The sequence below is a fragment of the Ochotona curzoniae genome, unplaced genomic scaffold (assembly GCF_017591425.1).
Source record: "Ochotona curzoniae isolate NIBS_2020 unplaced genomic scaffold, NIBS_Ocur_1.0 contig_3819, whole genome shotgun sequence".
In the NCBI taxonomy this organism is placed as follows: domain Eukaryota; kingdom Metazoa; phylum Chordata; class Mammalia; order Lagomorpha; family Ochotonidae; genus Ochotona; species Ochotona curzoniae.
The window spans coordinates 20,767,274-20,782,089 of record NW_024466004.1 but is presented as its reverse complement, the minus strand read 5'-3'; the positions used below and the strand labels follow the sequence as shown (position 1 = coordinate 20,782,089).

General features: G+C 36.8%; 1 protein-coding gene across 2 annotated transcripts in view; it reads left to right on the top strand.

The window, feature by feature from the left end:
• Nucleotides 1–14,816, top strand: part of KHDRBS2 (KH RNA binding domain containing, signal transduction associated 2) — a 449,395-nt gene that overhangs the window by 61,651 nt on the left and 372,928 nt on the right. For both annotated transcript variants that reach the window (XM_040983036.1, XM_040983037.1), the window contains exon 2: nt 7,083–7,210. In XM_040983036.1, coding sequence (XP_040838970.1) covers nt 7,083–7,210 — 128 coding nt within the window. The remainder of the gene's footprint in view (nt 1–7,082; nt 7,211–14,816) is intronic.

The window sequence follows — 14,816 nt, the reverse complement described above, 5'->3', positions numbered from 1 at the left end:
TACTTTCTGAAAGTATCTTCTGCACTTGGATTTATTATTATTGCACAAAATCCACAAGTTTATGTCTTCCTTCAGTCCTTTGGCTGTATTCTCATTCTCTTCCTAAATTCTTCATGGCAGAGCAATACTGGGATCATTCCTTCAAAAACTTCCCTTAACCATCCCAACTTAGTCCTTTAAATTTAAATATTTATCACAAGGTAATGACTGGAAAATGTGTATATAATCTCCTATTGTTTTCTCTGGACTCTGGAATCATGTGTCTAACTCTGTATTTCATCTGTACATGATCTGACAAATCTAACAAAGGAACAACTCACTATTTTGCCTGTCATGCCTGCTGTTCTGCTACACATTTGGTGTTTGTGATGTCATTCTCCAACTCTTTGCACAAGCCAAAATTGTGGGAGTAATATCTGCAAGTAAAAATTATATTAGGTAATATTTATCATAATCTTACATGCAAATATTGTCTTCAGTATTTTTGCAAAAGTTGATTCATTTAATTATTGCAACAGTTTTATGAGGGTAACATCTTTATTTTACAAATAAGCATTGTAATCCAAAAGCTAACATAAGCTGATTAGGTGGGCTAGCTTATGTGCAACAAGCACACCACCAACTGGAACACGAAAAAAAATTTAGAAAGCAACAATTGTGGCTATACTTGTTCCCAAGTATTCAGAAGTAACACACGATAAATGCTGCACTATTCAGGAAGTCCATGTTCTTAAGAATTATTCAAGCATAGCCTTCACACAATTTGATTGTCACTTCACGATGGATGGCTGAATGGGAAAGAAAGAAGAATCCCATAAAGCTGAAGTGACCCTGCCAAATCCACTAAGTGAACACATGCCTTTGCGTTCTAAGTGAAAGTTGGAAATACAATCATGGGAATTCACAAGGGTGGAAGTTCAGAAGAAATTGAGTGTTGGGAAAGCCTATTCACCTCTCCCTCTGTTCAGTTCCATGGGAAGAAAATATGCAGGGTAGAGATTGAAAGTGATTAGAATTTGGATAAATAAGTAGGAAATGGAGACAGATGGACATTAAGTATTTCCACAACTTTTGTATCCCCATGACATTAAAATGAATTGATAATATTTACATCAATTAATTATGGTTAACTTTGTTGTAAATAAACATGTGCAGGCCTAGAAATGGTTCAGTGGCTAAAATCCTCACCTTGAAAGTGCCAGGATTTCATGTGGGCACCAGTGTATGTCCCAGCAACTCCACTTTCCATCCAGCGCCATGCTTATGGCTTGGGAAAGTAGTAGAGGATGGGCCAAAGCCTTAGGACCCTGCAGCCGTGTGGGAAACCTGGAAGAAACTTACTCCTGGATTTGTATCAGCACAGTTCCAGCTGTTGTGGCCGCTTGGAAAGTGAACCAGGCAATGGAGTATCTTTCCATCTCTCCTTCTCTATGTAAATCTGCCTTTCCAATAAAATAACTTTCTTAAAAAAAAAAACACTTGATTTACTTTTAAATCACATCAAACAGCTACCATTTCTATTTTTATTTCAGTCTCCAAGAAAAATAACTTATGTAGATGTTAATTATTTGTAAATTATTTGGTATGCATTTTCTGGTAATGTTTCATGCCAACAGTTAAGCAACAAAAATATTCCATATTCAGGAAGAATTTTCTTTAAATTAGGTCTCCATTATCTGCTGGCATGACATCTGGTTTCTGATCATACTGTTCACATATGAGGCTAAATGTCCTATTGTTTAAGCTCTGTCTTGTAAAAATAAAATACCAGTTTAATTTTTCTTTAGAAAACAGAGAATCTCTTCTTCTATATAGTTAGCAACTGGTTTAGGAACAGAGTATGAAGATGAATCAAATAAACCTAATACATAGAAGTTACAAAATATAGAAAGGTGTGAAGTATTAGAATATTATAACAGCTTGATTGTTATTGCCAGAGCTATGGACAAATTGCTAATCCTTATAATGATTTCATTTGATAGATAATTATTTTTTTAGAAGTAAATAGAGGCTATTTAGATGCTCTAAATTACATAGCTAGTAGGCCTGGCAAATAGCCAAGTGGATAAATTATTGCCTTGCATGCACCAGGATCCCATATGGGCACAGGTTCATGTACTGGCTTCTCTACTTCCCATCCAGCTGCCTGCTTGTGGCCTGGAAAAAACAGTATAGGACCTTGGGACCCTGCAGCCACCTGGGAAACACGGAGGCAGTTCTTGACTTCAGCTTGGTTTAGCTCTGGCCATTGCCTCCACTTTGGGAGTAAACTAGTGGACAGAAGTTCCTCACTGTCTCTCCCTCGCTTTGTAAATCTACCTCTCTAATAAAAATAGATAAGTCTTGAAAAAATAGATTAAAATTATATAACAGGTGATAATTCTATTTTTTGCACCAAAATTTTACATATTAAACCACAAAAAGAACTCAGTAAACTTTTGTACTACTAAATATTGATTAATTGTGTTAATGACATTAACTAATTTAAGATGGTGCTTTATCACTTGTCTATTTTCTTTTTTTATGATTTATTTTTATTTTATAGGCATATACAGAAAGAAGGGGAGAGAGAAAGATCTTTCATGAGTGGTTCACTCCCCAAATGGCCTCAGTAACTGTAGCAGAGCTAATTCAAAGCCAGGAGTCAGCAGCTTCTTCTGCGTCTCCAAAGTGGGTGGAAGATTCTAAGGCATTGGGCCATCCTCTACAGCTTTCTCAGTCTGCAAGCAGGGAGCTGCATGGGGAGCTGGGCTGCCAGGACATGAACCAGCATCCATATGGGGAATTAGAAGATAAGCCAATGGAGTCCTTGTGTTGGGCCATGCTTACCTGTTTCTAAAGGAGATGGAGGCAGCTCATGCAGGTGTATAAAAGGGATCAAATATTACTACGAATAAAGCAAACATGAAAGCTATAAAGATGTTAGGAATAATTATACCAGAAAGCCTTATTTGGTTGGTTTCAGTGATTGAAAGGTTTCAGCTTTGTACATCCTAGAAGTAAAAACAAATACTAATTATATTCTCCTTGGGAGAAATTTTTTTGAGGACCAAGTTCTAAAATGATCAGTTAAAGTGAGAATGACCCCATTTTGTATCATATTTGTAACATCACCTGTAAGGCAATGGAGAGGAGTATTTTTGTGAGTGAGTCTGTGCCTTCAAGGCAAGCAACCTACCAGGTTGGGAACTTGGCTTCAGATATTGGCCTAACCCAGCTGTTGATGGTATTTAAAGTGAATACACAAATAACTGCTTCTTTTGTGTCCTTCTGTCTCGTTGCGATCCTCCCCCATACATAAATATAATTTTAAATGTAAGGTCATATTGAGGAAATTGCTCAATTAAAACAATGTTATGCAGTAGCCTAGCAGTTAAAGTGCTCGCATTGAATGTACCAGAATCCCATTTGTGCGCTGGTTCTAATCCAGGAGCCACCACTTTCCATCCAGCTCCCTGCTTGTGACCTAGGAAAGCAGGAAAGGATGGCCCAAAGCCTTGACCCTGCACATGTGCAGGAACTCCTGGCTCTTCTCTTTGGATCTGCTCAGCTCTGGCTTTTGAGGTCACTTGCGGAGTGAAACAGTGAATGGAAGATCTTTCTCTCTGTCTCTTCTTCCCTCTGCATATCTGACTTTGAATTAAAAATAAATAAATCTTAATTTTTTTTTCTTTTATGTGTTCATAATATAATAGCCCTTTAAACCTTTTCTTCTAAAAAGTTGGATATCTATTACTCCTCAAGGTTATGATGCAGAAAACCATAAATGTATGCTGAAACACCACTAATTTTTTTCACTCAATTTAGAATGTGAAATTATAAATTCATTTTTCTCTCAACATAATAGAATTTGTGCTAAATTGTTTTCCCATATTTACCAATGCTAGGCATTCATTTCATGGCAAATAGTGATAGTATGCGAATACATCAAAAATTATGGAAAGGAGATAAATTTGTTTTGGTGGAAACAACTTTGAAATCCACATTTTTAAAAGAATATATATTTTCCATGAACATTTAAAAGTACTCACAGATATTTGCCCTTTTGTTTTGGACTTAGATTTTTAAATGAGGGCAGCTTACTATAATAATAGCATACTCATCTCTGAAATTTAACATGGAAGATTTCAAAAGGGATGAACTTCCTCTGTGCTGTATACCTTCTTTCTGACAGCACTAACTACTAGAGGCTTGGTTCTGTAGTCAAAGAACAGAAAACATTGTTCTCTAGAAATTAAGTCTTATATACTGTGATGGTGAGATAACATTTCCTTGGTAATATTATGTAAATGTAAGTTTTAATCTGGTTTCCTGCTTTTGAGCATCCTAGAAGGTTGAAGAGGTAGGAAGTAGATGACAAGCTCAAACACTTGAGTCCCTGCCAGCCATGCAGGAAACTTGAATGGAGTTAGTGACTCGACTTTGTTCGGCCTTCCCAGTCAAAGCTGTTGCTGGGTATAAGGAATAAATGAGAAGCTAGAGCTCTTGTCACTATTGCAGTCTCACTCTGGCTATCTTGCTTCCCCTGCTCCCTTGGCCCTTTTAAACTCTCCCTCTTTTCCTCTATGTCACCTGTCTTTCAAACAAAACATAAAGAAAATAAAAATTTTAAACACAGTTTAAAAGTATTTTTATGAAATATAAGCAATGAGGAATCATTCTACTTAAGAGTAAATTGTTGGGCCTGACATGATGGCGCAGTGGTTAAGGTCCTCGCCTTGAATGCCCAGATCCCATATGGATGTTGGTTCTGATCCCAACAGCCCCACTTCCCATCCAGCTCCCTGCCTGTGGCCAGGGAAGGCAGTCGAGGAGGGTCCAAGGCCTTGGGACCCTGCACCCTCTGGGAGACTTGGAAGAGGCTCCTGGCTTCAGATCGGCATAGCATTGGCTGTTGCGCTCACGTGGGGAGTGAATCATCAGACAAAAGATCTTCCTCTCTGTCTCTCCTCTCTGTATATCCGCCTTTCCAATAAAAATAAAATGAATCTTTAAAAAAAAAAGAGTAAATTGTTTTCTTATGAATCTAGTAAGTAGAATCATAAGTAGTATGACTCATCCGGCCAAGCAATTGAATTTCTCATTTCCTTGTAATCTTTTTAAACCACATAGATAGCTGTACATATTTGGTTTATGCAACTTGATGCTTTTGGAAGTAAATGCACATATGTGAAATCATCTTAACTAATGCAGTAAACGTATGTGTCAGCTCCAAAAGTTTTTTCTGATATGTTGATTGATTGATGGAGGAAAACACAGCATAAAATCTAATCATTTCAGCAAAATTTTAATTATATAATACAGTGCTGTTACAATTTTGAATGCTTCATAATCTTAATGGCAAATGGAGCTAAGACGTTTGTTTTAAACTGATGTTTAGTATTTTCATAACAAGCATTTTGTGTGAACTTTTTTGAAGGCATGTCATGTGTATGGATCTCAATTTTTTTTTGGCAGCAAAATAAATATATCTAATTCCACTTGCCACAGAATGTTTGAGTTGTCCTGTTACATTCAATATGTTGTGGAATAGCTCTCTAAGATTTATTAATTTTGCATAATTGTAAATTGATATTCTTTGATCACTTTTACCCTGTTCCCCACCCTTCCAAGGCCCTGCTGACTGTTTTTCTAATATTTATTCGTGTCAGTCAATATTTTAGTTTCTTCAGACAAGTGGTTCCTTAGATCATCCAAGATGATGTAACAAAATATATACTGGTTAGCTTATAAACTCAAATTTGTTTTTCTCTATTCCAGAGACTCCTAATTCCAAAACTAACAAACACACCAACAGATTGAGTTTCTTGTAAAATGTATTGTCTAGTTCAGTGGAGCATTCTGTTTATGTCTTTCCTTAATCCAGGTAAAGGGAAGGAGCCTCGTAAGTTAAATGGTGTCATTCATAGGCGTTTTACTCTCAGGATTTAGTAATCTCACAAAGCCCCACTTATAATACCTTTCCTTTTCTTCCTTTCTTTCTTTCTTTCTTTCTTTCTTTCTTTCTTTCTTTCTTTCTTTCTTTCTTTCTTTCTTTCTTTCTTTCTTTCTTTCTTTCTTTTACCTTTTATTTCACGTGTAGGATTTCAGCATATGAATATTTGGAAGACATACTGAGAACCTGTCTGTTCTTCTCACCATCTCATTCTTACCTCCTTTGTATGTGTTAGTTATCTTTTCTCAGCTATATAATGTAAGTTTTCTTCTTTGCTGTCTACCAGTGGTTTTAATCTGTCATGGTAACTTGTTATCAATATAAATAGCAATTTAGCTTGACTTCCTCCCTTCCCCTGCTAAAGACAATACACACTGTTACATTCAACATTTCAGGTAGAAAATGTCACGTGTTCAACAAGATCTGAAGGAGCTGTCCTTGACAGTATGTCAGTTTCTTTTTTCACTGTTCCTCATCTCGGGTTTTTTGCCTTCCTGCAATTCAACGAAAAAACCAAGCTTGTTTTTCCATCAGACTAGGAAATTCTATTTTTGTTTTAACACTTATTTTATTACAAGGTCAGATATACAGAGAGGAGGAGAGACAGAGGAAGACCTTCCATCAGATGATTCACTCCCCAAGTGAGCACAATGGCCTATGCTATGCCGATCCAAAGCCAGGAGCCAGGAACTTCTTCCAGGTCTCCCACTAGGATGCAGGGTCCCAAGGCCTTGGGCAGTCCTCGACTGCTTTCCCGGGCCACAAGCAAGGAGCTGGAAGGGAAGTGGAGCTGCTGGGATTAGAACTGGCGCCCATATGGGATCCTGGCACATTCAAGGCGAGGACTTTAGCCACTAGGCCATGCTGCCAGGCCTGGAAATTCTACTTCTTAATCTTCTTGTGACTTATGCTTTTTCATCATTCAATACTGTGCCTGGAAATAGTGTGTTTATGTGTGTATGTATACATACATGCATATATACCTATATTTACATAAACATGTAATGTGAATATTTCATGTTTCATTTCAAACCTTTACAAAGATATTCTGCAAAATTATAGTTAAGAGTAGTATACATAATAAATACTTGTGGTAACCTCTATCCTTATTATAATTTTTCGTGTGTGTGTGTTTTTTTTTTTTTAGAAATAGAAAAGTATCAAGGTTCTGATGGAAAAAAAGAAGATGAAGAAAAGAAATATCTTGATGTCATCAGCAACAAAAACATAAAGCTCTCAGAAAGGGTATTGATTCCTGTTAAACAGTACCCAAAGGTAATCACAATGTTTTTATTATAAAATTATAGAAAATGACGGATGCAAGATGATTTATTCAAACAATGACACTATTAGTTACGTTTGAGGTTATAATGATAATGCATATTCTTATAGTAAAGTAGACATAAATATTAAGTATATGATATTAACCAATTAATAAGGAAATTATTCAATTAGTCTATATTTTGCTCTTTAATCTCCTTGTCTTCTATATTCAAGATTGTGGGATAAAACTTCTGGGATTGTTATTATTGTGACAAACTTGTTCCTTTTTTTTTTTCACCAGTGCATCTTGGGTTATAAACTGTAGTGTTAATATCATGATTTCATTGGTTATCTTAGTATTTTCATATTTCTTTTTTAAATAAATGAAAAAATGGTCAATATTTAAAGTAATAATTTACAAACATCAAATCTAAAGCAAAAGCCATGTGATTATATTAATAACAAAGATTATAGAGGTACATGCTATAGTTTGCAAATTGTCTTCTAGCATGATAAATTTAATGAATATAATTTAATAGAATTTCTGGTATACAATTATTTCAAACAAGTGTGAAACTTATAAATCAGCAAACCATGAAACACTGAAAGATTTTGGAAAATATGCAACATTTTTTATTTATTTTTTGTTTTGCTTGATAGATTGACTATTATTAAAAAGATGCATTTTGTAGGTATGTACTTTTACAGTTAACTATAATGTACTTAGTTTATAATCATATACTTAAGAATATTATATTGGAAGTCATACAAATGAACTTGAAATATTTTTCTGTAGTAATGAAACAGTGCAAACAGGTTGGACATAATGGAGAAAACATGTGTCCTTGTCAGGGAAACTGATTAACCAATTATAGTCTTGAGTAGAAAGTTTGTTCTAAATCATACATTTATAAAGTATCTATCTGCTGTTTCTTAGAGTAACTTTTACTTATGCTCCTGTTGTGTGGAGGTCTTTGTATATTTTGTATCTGCCTCTACAAATACAGTATCTCTATAGTCTCTGACCAAAGTGCATTTGCACAGTGTGGAAGGCATGTAGAGAGGTGATGGCTTTCCTTTGAATCCTGTAGGATCTTAAAGTTTTTGTGTGAATTTTAATATCATGATTTATTTATAGTCAGACAATGAAACTGCCTGTTCTTACTGCATCAAAACATGAATCACCGCAAGTTGTACTGATTATAATTGTTAGAATCATGATTTGCTTAAACTGGAAATAATTTTAGAAATCATAGTTTGCAAAATTTCATAGATGATGCAACATGAAGGTTATGACTTATTCAAGTTTTTTTTTTACAGATGCATACCTGTTGTGCAATTACTATTTTGATTCTTGTGAACCATTACGATGTGAATTTGAGTGATCAAGTTCAAACAGTGGCATTTTTCATATGAAATGTGGAAAAATGGGGAAATGATATCATCTATTGATAGTTTTACAGATTATTCTCAACAATTCATACTTGAGAAAATTTAGCATTTCTTTAATTGATTTTCTCTATATTTATTATTTTATTTATTGTTGGATTTTTAAACTGTTTTAAAAATATGCATTTGAAAAGTAGAGTTAAGGAGGGAAAAAGAGATATCAATCTGCTAGATGATGTCAGAGTTGGCAGTGATGGCCAGCGATGGGCCATTCAAAAGACAAGAACCAATCCAAGTCTCCCATCTGGATGTTGGGGACTGAAAGAATGAGGCAGATTCCATTGCTTTTCTCACGCCATTAGCAGGGAGCTGGATTTAGAAGTGGAGCAGCTGGGACACAAACTGGTGTCTATATGAAATGCCAACCTTGCAGATGGTGGCTTTACAAGGAGCCACTCTCCCCAGTTTTTTTTTTTTAATTCTTAACAGATTTCATTTGATACATTTCATAGATGCAATTTAAAAAAATGTAATGATTTTCCTTTTCTGCTTTTCTCCCTCATTCCTTCTGCTCCTCACTCTCTCCTGCCTTTCTTCTCCCCAGCCTTTCCTCGCTGCGCTTTGCTTTCTCTTCCTGCCTCCTTTACCTCCCCTCCTCCCCTCACTCTTCCCTCCTTCTCTCCTCTCCCCTCCCTCGCTCCCCTCCAATCTATCACTTACCTCCCCTCTTCTCTCCTCCACTCCCCTCCTCCCTTCCTGTCCTTTTCTGTTCTCCCCTCTTCTTTCTTCTGTTTTTTTTTTTAATAACACATTTAAATCACATTACACCCAAGAGTTTAATACTACACCAAATAAAAATTTTAACAAGTAAAAGGAATAAAGATTAAGTTACTGGAGATAACAATCATGGGTCATGGTAAATTTTAAAGGAATCTTAGATAATTGAAGCCACAGGATCAAAACATACTTTTTAAAAATATTCATCATTAGTTACTGAAAGAGAAATGGGGAGGAAGATAATTCTTCCATATATTTATTCACATCCCAAATGACTGCACTAGCCAGGCAAGGTCAGACCAAAACCAGGAGCCAGAATCTTTTTCTGTGTCTCCCGTGATGAGGCATGGGCCTGGTCATTTTTGCCATAGTTTCAGCTTTTCTTAACAGGGAGCTGGATCAGAGATAAACAGCCAGGTCGAAACAATGCCTATATTAAATGCTGATCTTCCAGATGGCAGCTCAACCTGATACACCACAAAATCTACCCCGTAACCTAACTTTCTTAACCATTGGTTTCACAAAGCTATAAAACAAAGATTGACATAACTGTATTTGCATAACTGTCGCTCAGATACGGAATGTCAGCATACCAAGCTGTAACCATTTACTGTAGCATAAAAATTTCAGTGAGAAAGACCAGTGTTACGGTGAATCACCATCTGCAGTGCTGGCATCCTATTTGAAGATACACTCGACTCCTGTCTCCTCCATTTCCAATTAAACTTCCTTCAATGCATCGGGGGAATGAGAAGATTATCCAAACACTTGGGCTCCTGCCACCCACATGGGATACCCAGGCGATTCTGTGCGTCAGCCTAAGCCCAATCATTGCAGCCATTGGGAGAATAAAACAGCAAATGGATGACTGGCTGACTCTCCTTCTCTCTTTCACACAGCATTTCAAACAAACAAAAAATGTCTTGACTAGGTAAGATTATGCTTGCTAAACTTGAACTCTTGAATTGTATGTGATGTGCTTTTATGACTTATGAAACGTGTGGTATGTTGTGATGCTGTGAGCTACCACAGCACAATAGTATTTATGGATCTAAACTTTCATCTTTTATAATAAAAATGATTTATCCCTCATGGGGGTACAGTGAAGAAAGATCAACTTTACAGCTTTCTCTCAGAATCAGCTTTCCCCATGATGCCTGCTGTCTGAACCAGTAATTAATATGGTGATGACACAGTCCTTTCAAACAAAGGGCAATAAGTAACTCTGGGAATTCTGGGGGAAATGACCTTATCATGACTTTACTGCATGACCTTTTTGGATTGATTTTGTTTCAGTTCGTCTGTAGCTTCAAGTTAATTTGCTGACTTAGTTGAATGCTATAAGCAATGGAAGTTGTTTAAGATTTTTAATAGTGGAGACTAAATGAATGCTACTCAAGCAGTGTAAAAATTTATATACCATTGGTCCTCTGCTCAAAGATGGAATCTTGGGAAAATATTTCATTAAGTTATTTTAGTGGTTAATTCTTAAATGTTTTTAGCAAGATTAATAGAAAGGGAACAGATTTCCCTTATTCCACAATACAAATGCAAAAGTCAATCTCAGATGGATTACACTTTTTGTACTCTGTGTAATAGTTATTACAGACCAAAGAAAACATGATATTTTGGAAACTGGCTTTATTTTACTAAAAATAATGCCTTCCTGTTGCATCCATTTTGCTTTAAAATATAAGATTCCATTCTTTTTACGGCAGAGTAGGATTCTGTAGGGCATATGTACATCGTATTTTCTTTATCCAGTCATCTGTTGATAGACACCTGGGTAAATTCCATATCCTAGTTATTTTGCAAATTCTGACTGTACTTGGTTCTTGCTATTGATTTTGAGTTGTTTGTACTATTGGGAATACGAATATTCAACTGAGTTTCCATCTAAAATGTCTTCAGTGAAATTACAGCATGGTTTAGTGCTGATATACATAAATAACTATTAGATTCACTGAATTGGATAAAACTATATCCTAGAATAAATTTTATATTAATGAAGACAACTTTCATTCCTGGTGGAATGAGAAAATAGAAATATTTTCTTATGCTCTAGCAAACAAGTGCTTTGTAGGACTGATGAAGCTAAAATAGATGGAAATGTCCAAAGCTTTGCTCATTTGTCACTCAGATTTCTGTCAGGAGTTTGGTTAAACGTCGTTAACATTAGAGGGTCTGAAATGAGCTCCCTCTGCTTATAAGAGGAAGTTTCCTGCTACTTTACCTGTTTATTCACCTGGGCAGTTCAGCCCTTTAATGCCTTTTAAAAACATCTCTTTGATGTGCTTGTACAATCCTCTGAAATGCACCAGAATTTTTCTTCAATTAAGTTTGCCCCAAGGCCCACATTTTTATTTCTCAACTTGAATTACCGGCAACTTTTAAAAGCAATATAATGCCAAGACTGTAGATGTGCCCCGAATTTGGCCCCTTCTAACATCAAACACAAGCAACTTCCCTTGTGCTGCTTTTCAAATCAATTTCTTATGTAGATTAATGCAGAGAATTAAAGTTCCAAAGTACGTTCAAAAGCATTGCTCTTGCTCTGTTTCTTCTCCCTCTGCTGAGTCCCAGGGAGATGAGTGGTTGGAAGTAGCTTCATCCAGGGTTACAACCTGTAGTGTCTCCCCATGGAACTTGGGTTTCCTTCATTGTACTTTGAAAGATGAAATACCCAACTGCAAATTCTTGATAGGTGCTAAAGGAATTGTCAAATCATTTAAATATAGTTAGTAGGAATTCAGATGCACTGAATATTGAAACTCACCACATTTCCAAGTTAAATATAATCTCTGGGACCTGATGCTGTGGTGGTGAAGGCTAATCCTCTGCCTGCTAATGCTGACATCCCATCAGCTAATGCTGATTCTTGTCCTGGCTATTCCACCTCTGCTTCAGGGCTCTGCTTATGGCCTTGGAAAGCAGTAGAGAATGGCTCAACTCTTTGGGCTCCTGGACCCACGCTGGAGAAGTGGAGGAAGCTCCTGGCAACCAGCTCCGGATCAGCCCAGCTCTGGCTATTGTGGCCATTTGGGGAGTAAATCAACAGATGAAAGAAAATGTCTTTCAGCAGGAAATGTCTGTCTCTCTTCTTCTCCCTGTGTAAAGTCTGTTTTTAAAAATAAATAAATTTGAAACAAATGTAACTTCCTATAATCTTGAAAATGCTTCTCTCTTTTTCTAGGCAATATAGCATTGCCGAACTTCCTCTGTCTTGAAACTTTAATAGATCTTACCTTTATGGGACAGAGATTGCTGCATAACAAGACCATGTCTGTTTCTGCAGGACATGCAAGAGAGAAGTCAATGAGATTTGTATATTTTGGTTTCCATCATTTCAGTTTCACAGTTTCTCACCCATGATTTTAAATCTCAGTTAAGAAATGGACATGACATTTAGATACGCATTTTCTGTAAGGAAAAAAAAATTCAGTGCTTCTGACCCACATTCTGTTCACTATTGCCTGTGAAATAACCCTATTTCCTAGGAAGACCTCCAAGTTTGTTGTCGCATTACTGCTTGTGTTTATCTTTTCTAATGACCCTTTCTCTCCATGACTCTACTTCACATGGGGTTTAAATGTTATTTTCTGTTTTGCAGTTTATTTCATTGCTTTGTCTCTATGTTGCATTAATCTATGAGTTCTAGTTCTGCATTGTATGTGCCTCTTGTCGTAACATTGTTATTGCCTTAGCATGCCCTATCACAATATGTCCTTTTACTTTGTGAGATAATAACAGTATCTGTTTTGTATTTCTCCTTTATTTGATTAGGAGAGAGAGAGACCATGAGCACTCACATCTGCTGGTTTGCTCCCCAAATGCCCACAGTGACCTGAGCTCCCAGCTAGGGTCAACACCCGAAGTCAGGACCTCTATGCTGGCGCCCCCTGTTGAACTGAATTATTTGAGCCATTACACCACTTCCCAGGATCCACATTGATAATAAGCCATGGTCAGATGCTGCAGCAGGGAATTGAACCCAGGCTTGTAGTTAGGCCGTAAGAGTGTTTTCAAAACTAGGCCAAACACGTCCTCATTTTCCTTCATTTCGGTGTCCCCCGTGTGCTTTAAGCAGTTGTTTCTGTTTTGCCACATTGTCCCCATTTCCTTCCTGTCTCTCTCACACCACAGGCTAATATTTTCCACCTGATGTGAGGTGATTTCTTCGTATTTTCACATTTACCCTAAACTTGAAAACTGAAAACTGTTTTGAAGGCATCATTAAATACAAGTACCAGTTAAAATGTGCTTGGACTTACATCTTTTTGTAAGAAACTTAGGAGACAGCAAACCTCCATCTCCTATCCTGGTGCTCCATTTGCTTGTGTCCGCATTGATGTGCTTGTCACATTACATCCCCCGGAGTGTCAGTGCTCAGATGGTCCTGCTGAGTGAGTGATGCTTTAAGTGGGCAGGTCCTTAACAGTCTAAGGGAAGAGCATTATTAACATCAAGACTCACTACATCACCAATTTAGTAGATTCTTATTTTTTATTGACTTTGGAGGACTTCTTGAACAAATGGAAACAAGTGAATCTAATATGAATTCAAGCACATTTCTTGACGTTGTTAGAAAAATAAACTTCTATAAAAGTAAAAGTGAGCATTTTCTCCAGAAATGTAGATAAGAGATTATGATTGCTTTTTCAAATGGATTCAGGCATTTCTCAAAAGAGATTCCTTCTCAGTAAAACATTTTAAGTGATTATTACTAGCATTATCCTGTGTTAGGTCATTATGGCTAAAATTTGTAAAATATTTAGATTTATTCCAATTATGAAGAATATTCATTTTACAAAATATTTATTTGTATTTGAAAGACAGGTTTACAGGCAGAATGGGAGGTGTGCATGCGTGTGGACACACGCACACACAGAGATATTGTCCCTCCTTTGGTTCACTCTCCAACATGCCTCAACAGCTGGAGCTGAGACGAACTAAAGCCTTTATGGGTGCAAAGGACCAAGGACTTGGGCCAAAGGACCAAGGACCAAGGGCCACCATTGCTTTCCCAGCCTACAAGATGAAAACTGCATAGGAAGTGGAGCAAATAAGACACAGACTGGCGCCCATCTGGGATGCTGATGCTAATAAGTGAAGGATTAGCCAGTGAATCACCATGTTGGCCTCTTATGAATAATATCATTTTTTGGGCTATTTATTTTGATACATTTCCAGAGGCTCAGGGATATTCCCTTCCCTGTGTCCAACTCCCATCCTCTCACTAATTTCCTATATATTATTATAATATTAATACTCTTTTTTTAAAGATTTATTTTTATTGCAAAGTCAGATATACAGAGAGGAGGAGAGACAGAGAGGAAGATCTTTTGCCCGATGATTCACTCCCCAAGTGACCACAATGCCGGTGCTGTGCCAATCCAAAGCCAGGAGCCAGCAACTTCCTCCAGGTCTTCCACTCGGGTGCAGGGTTCCAAGG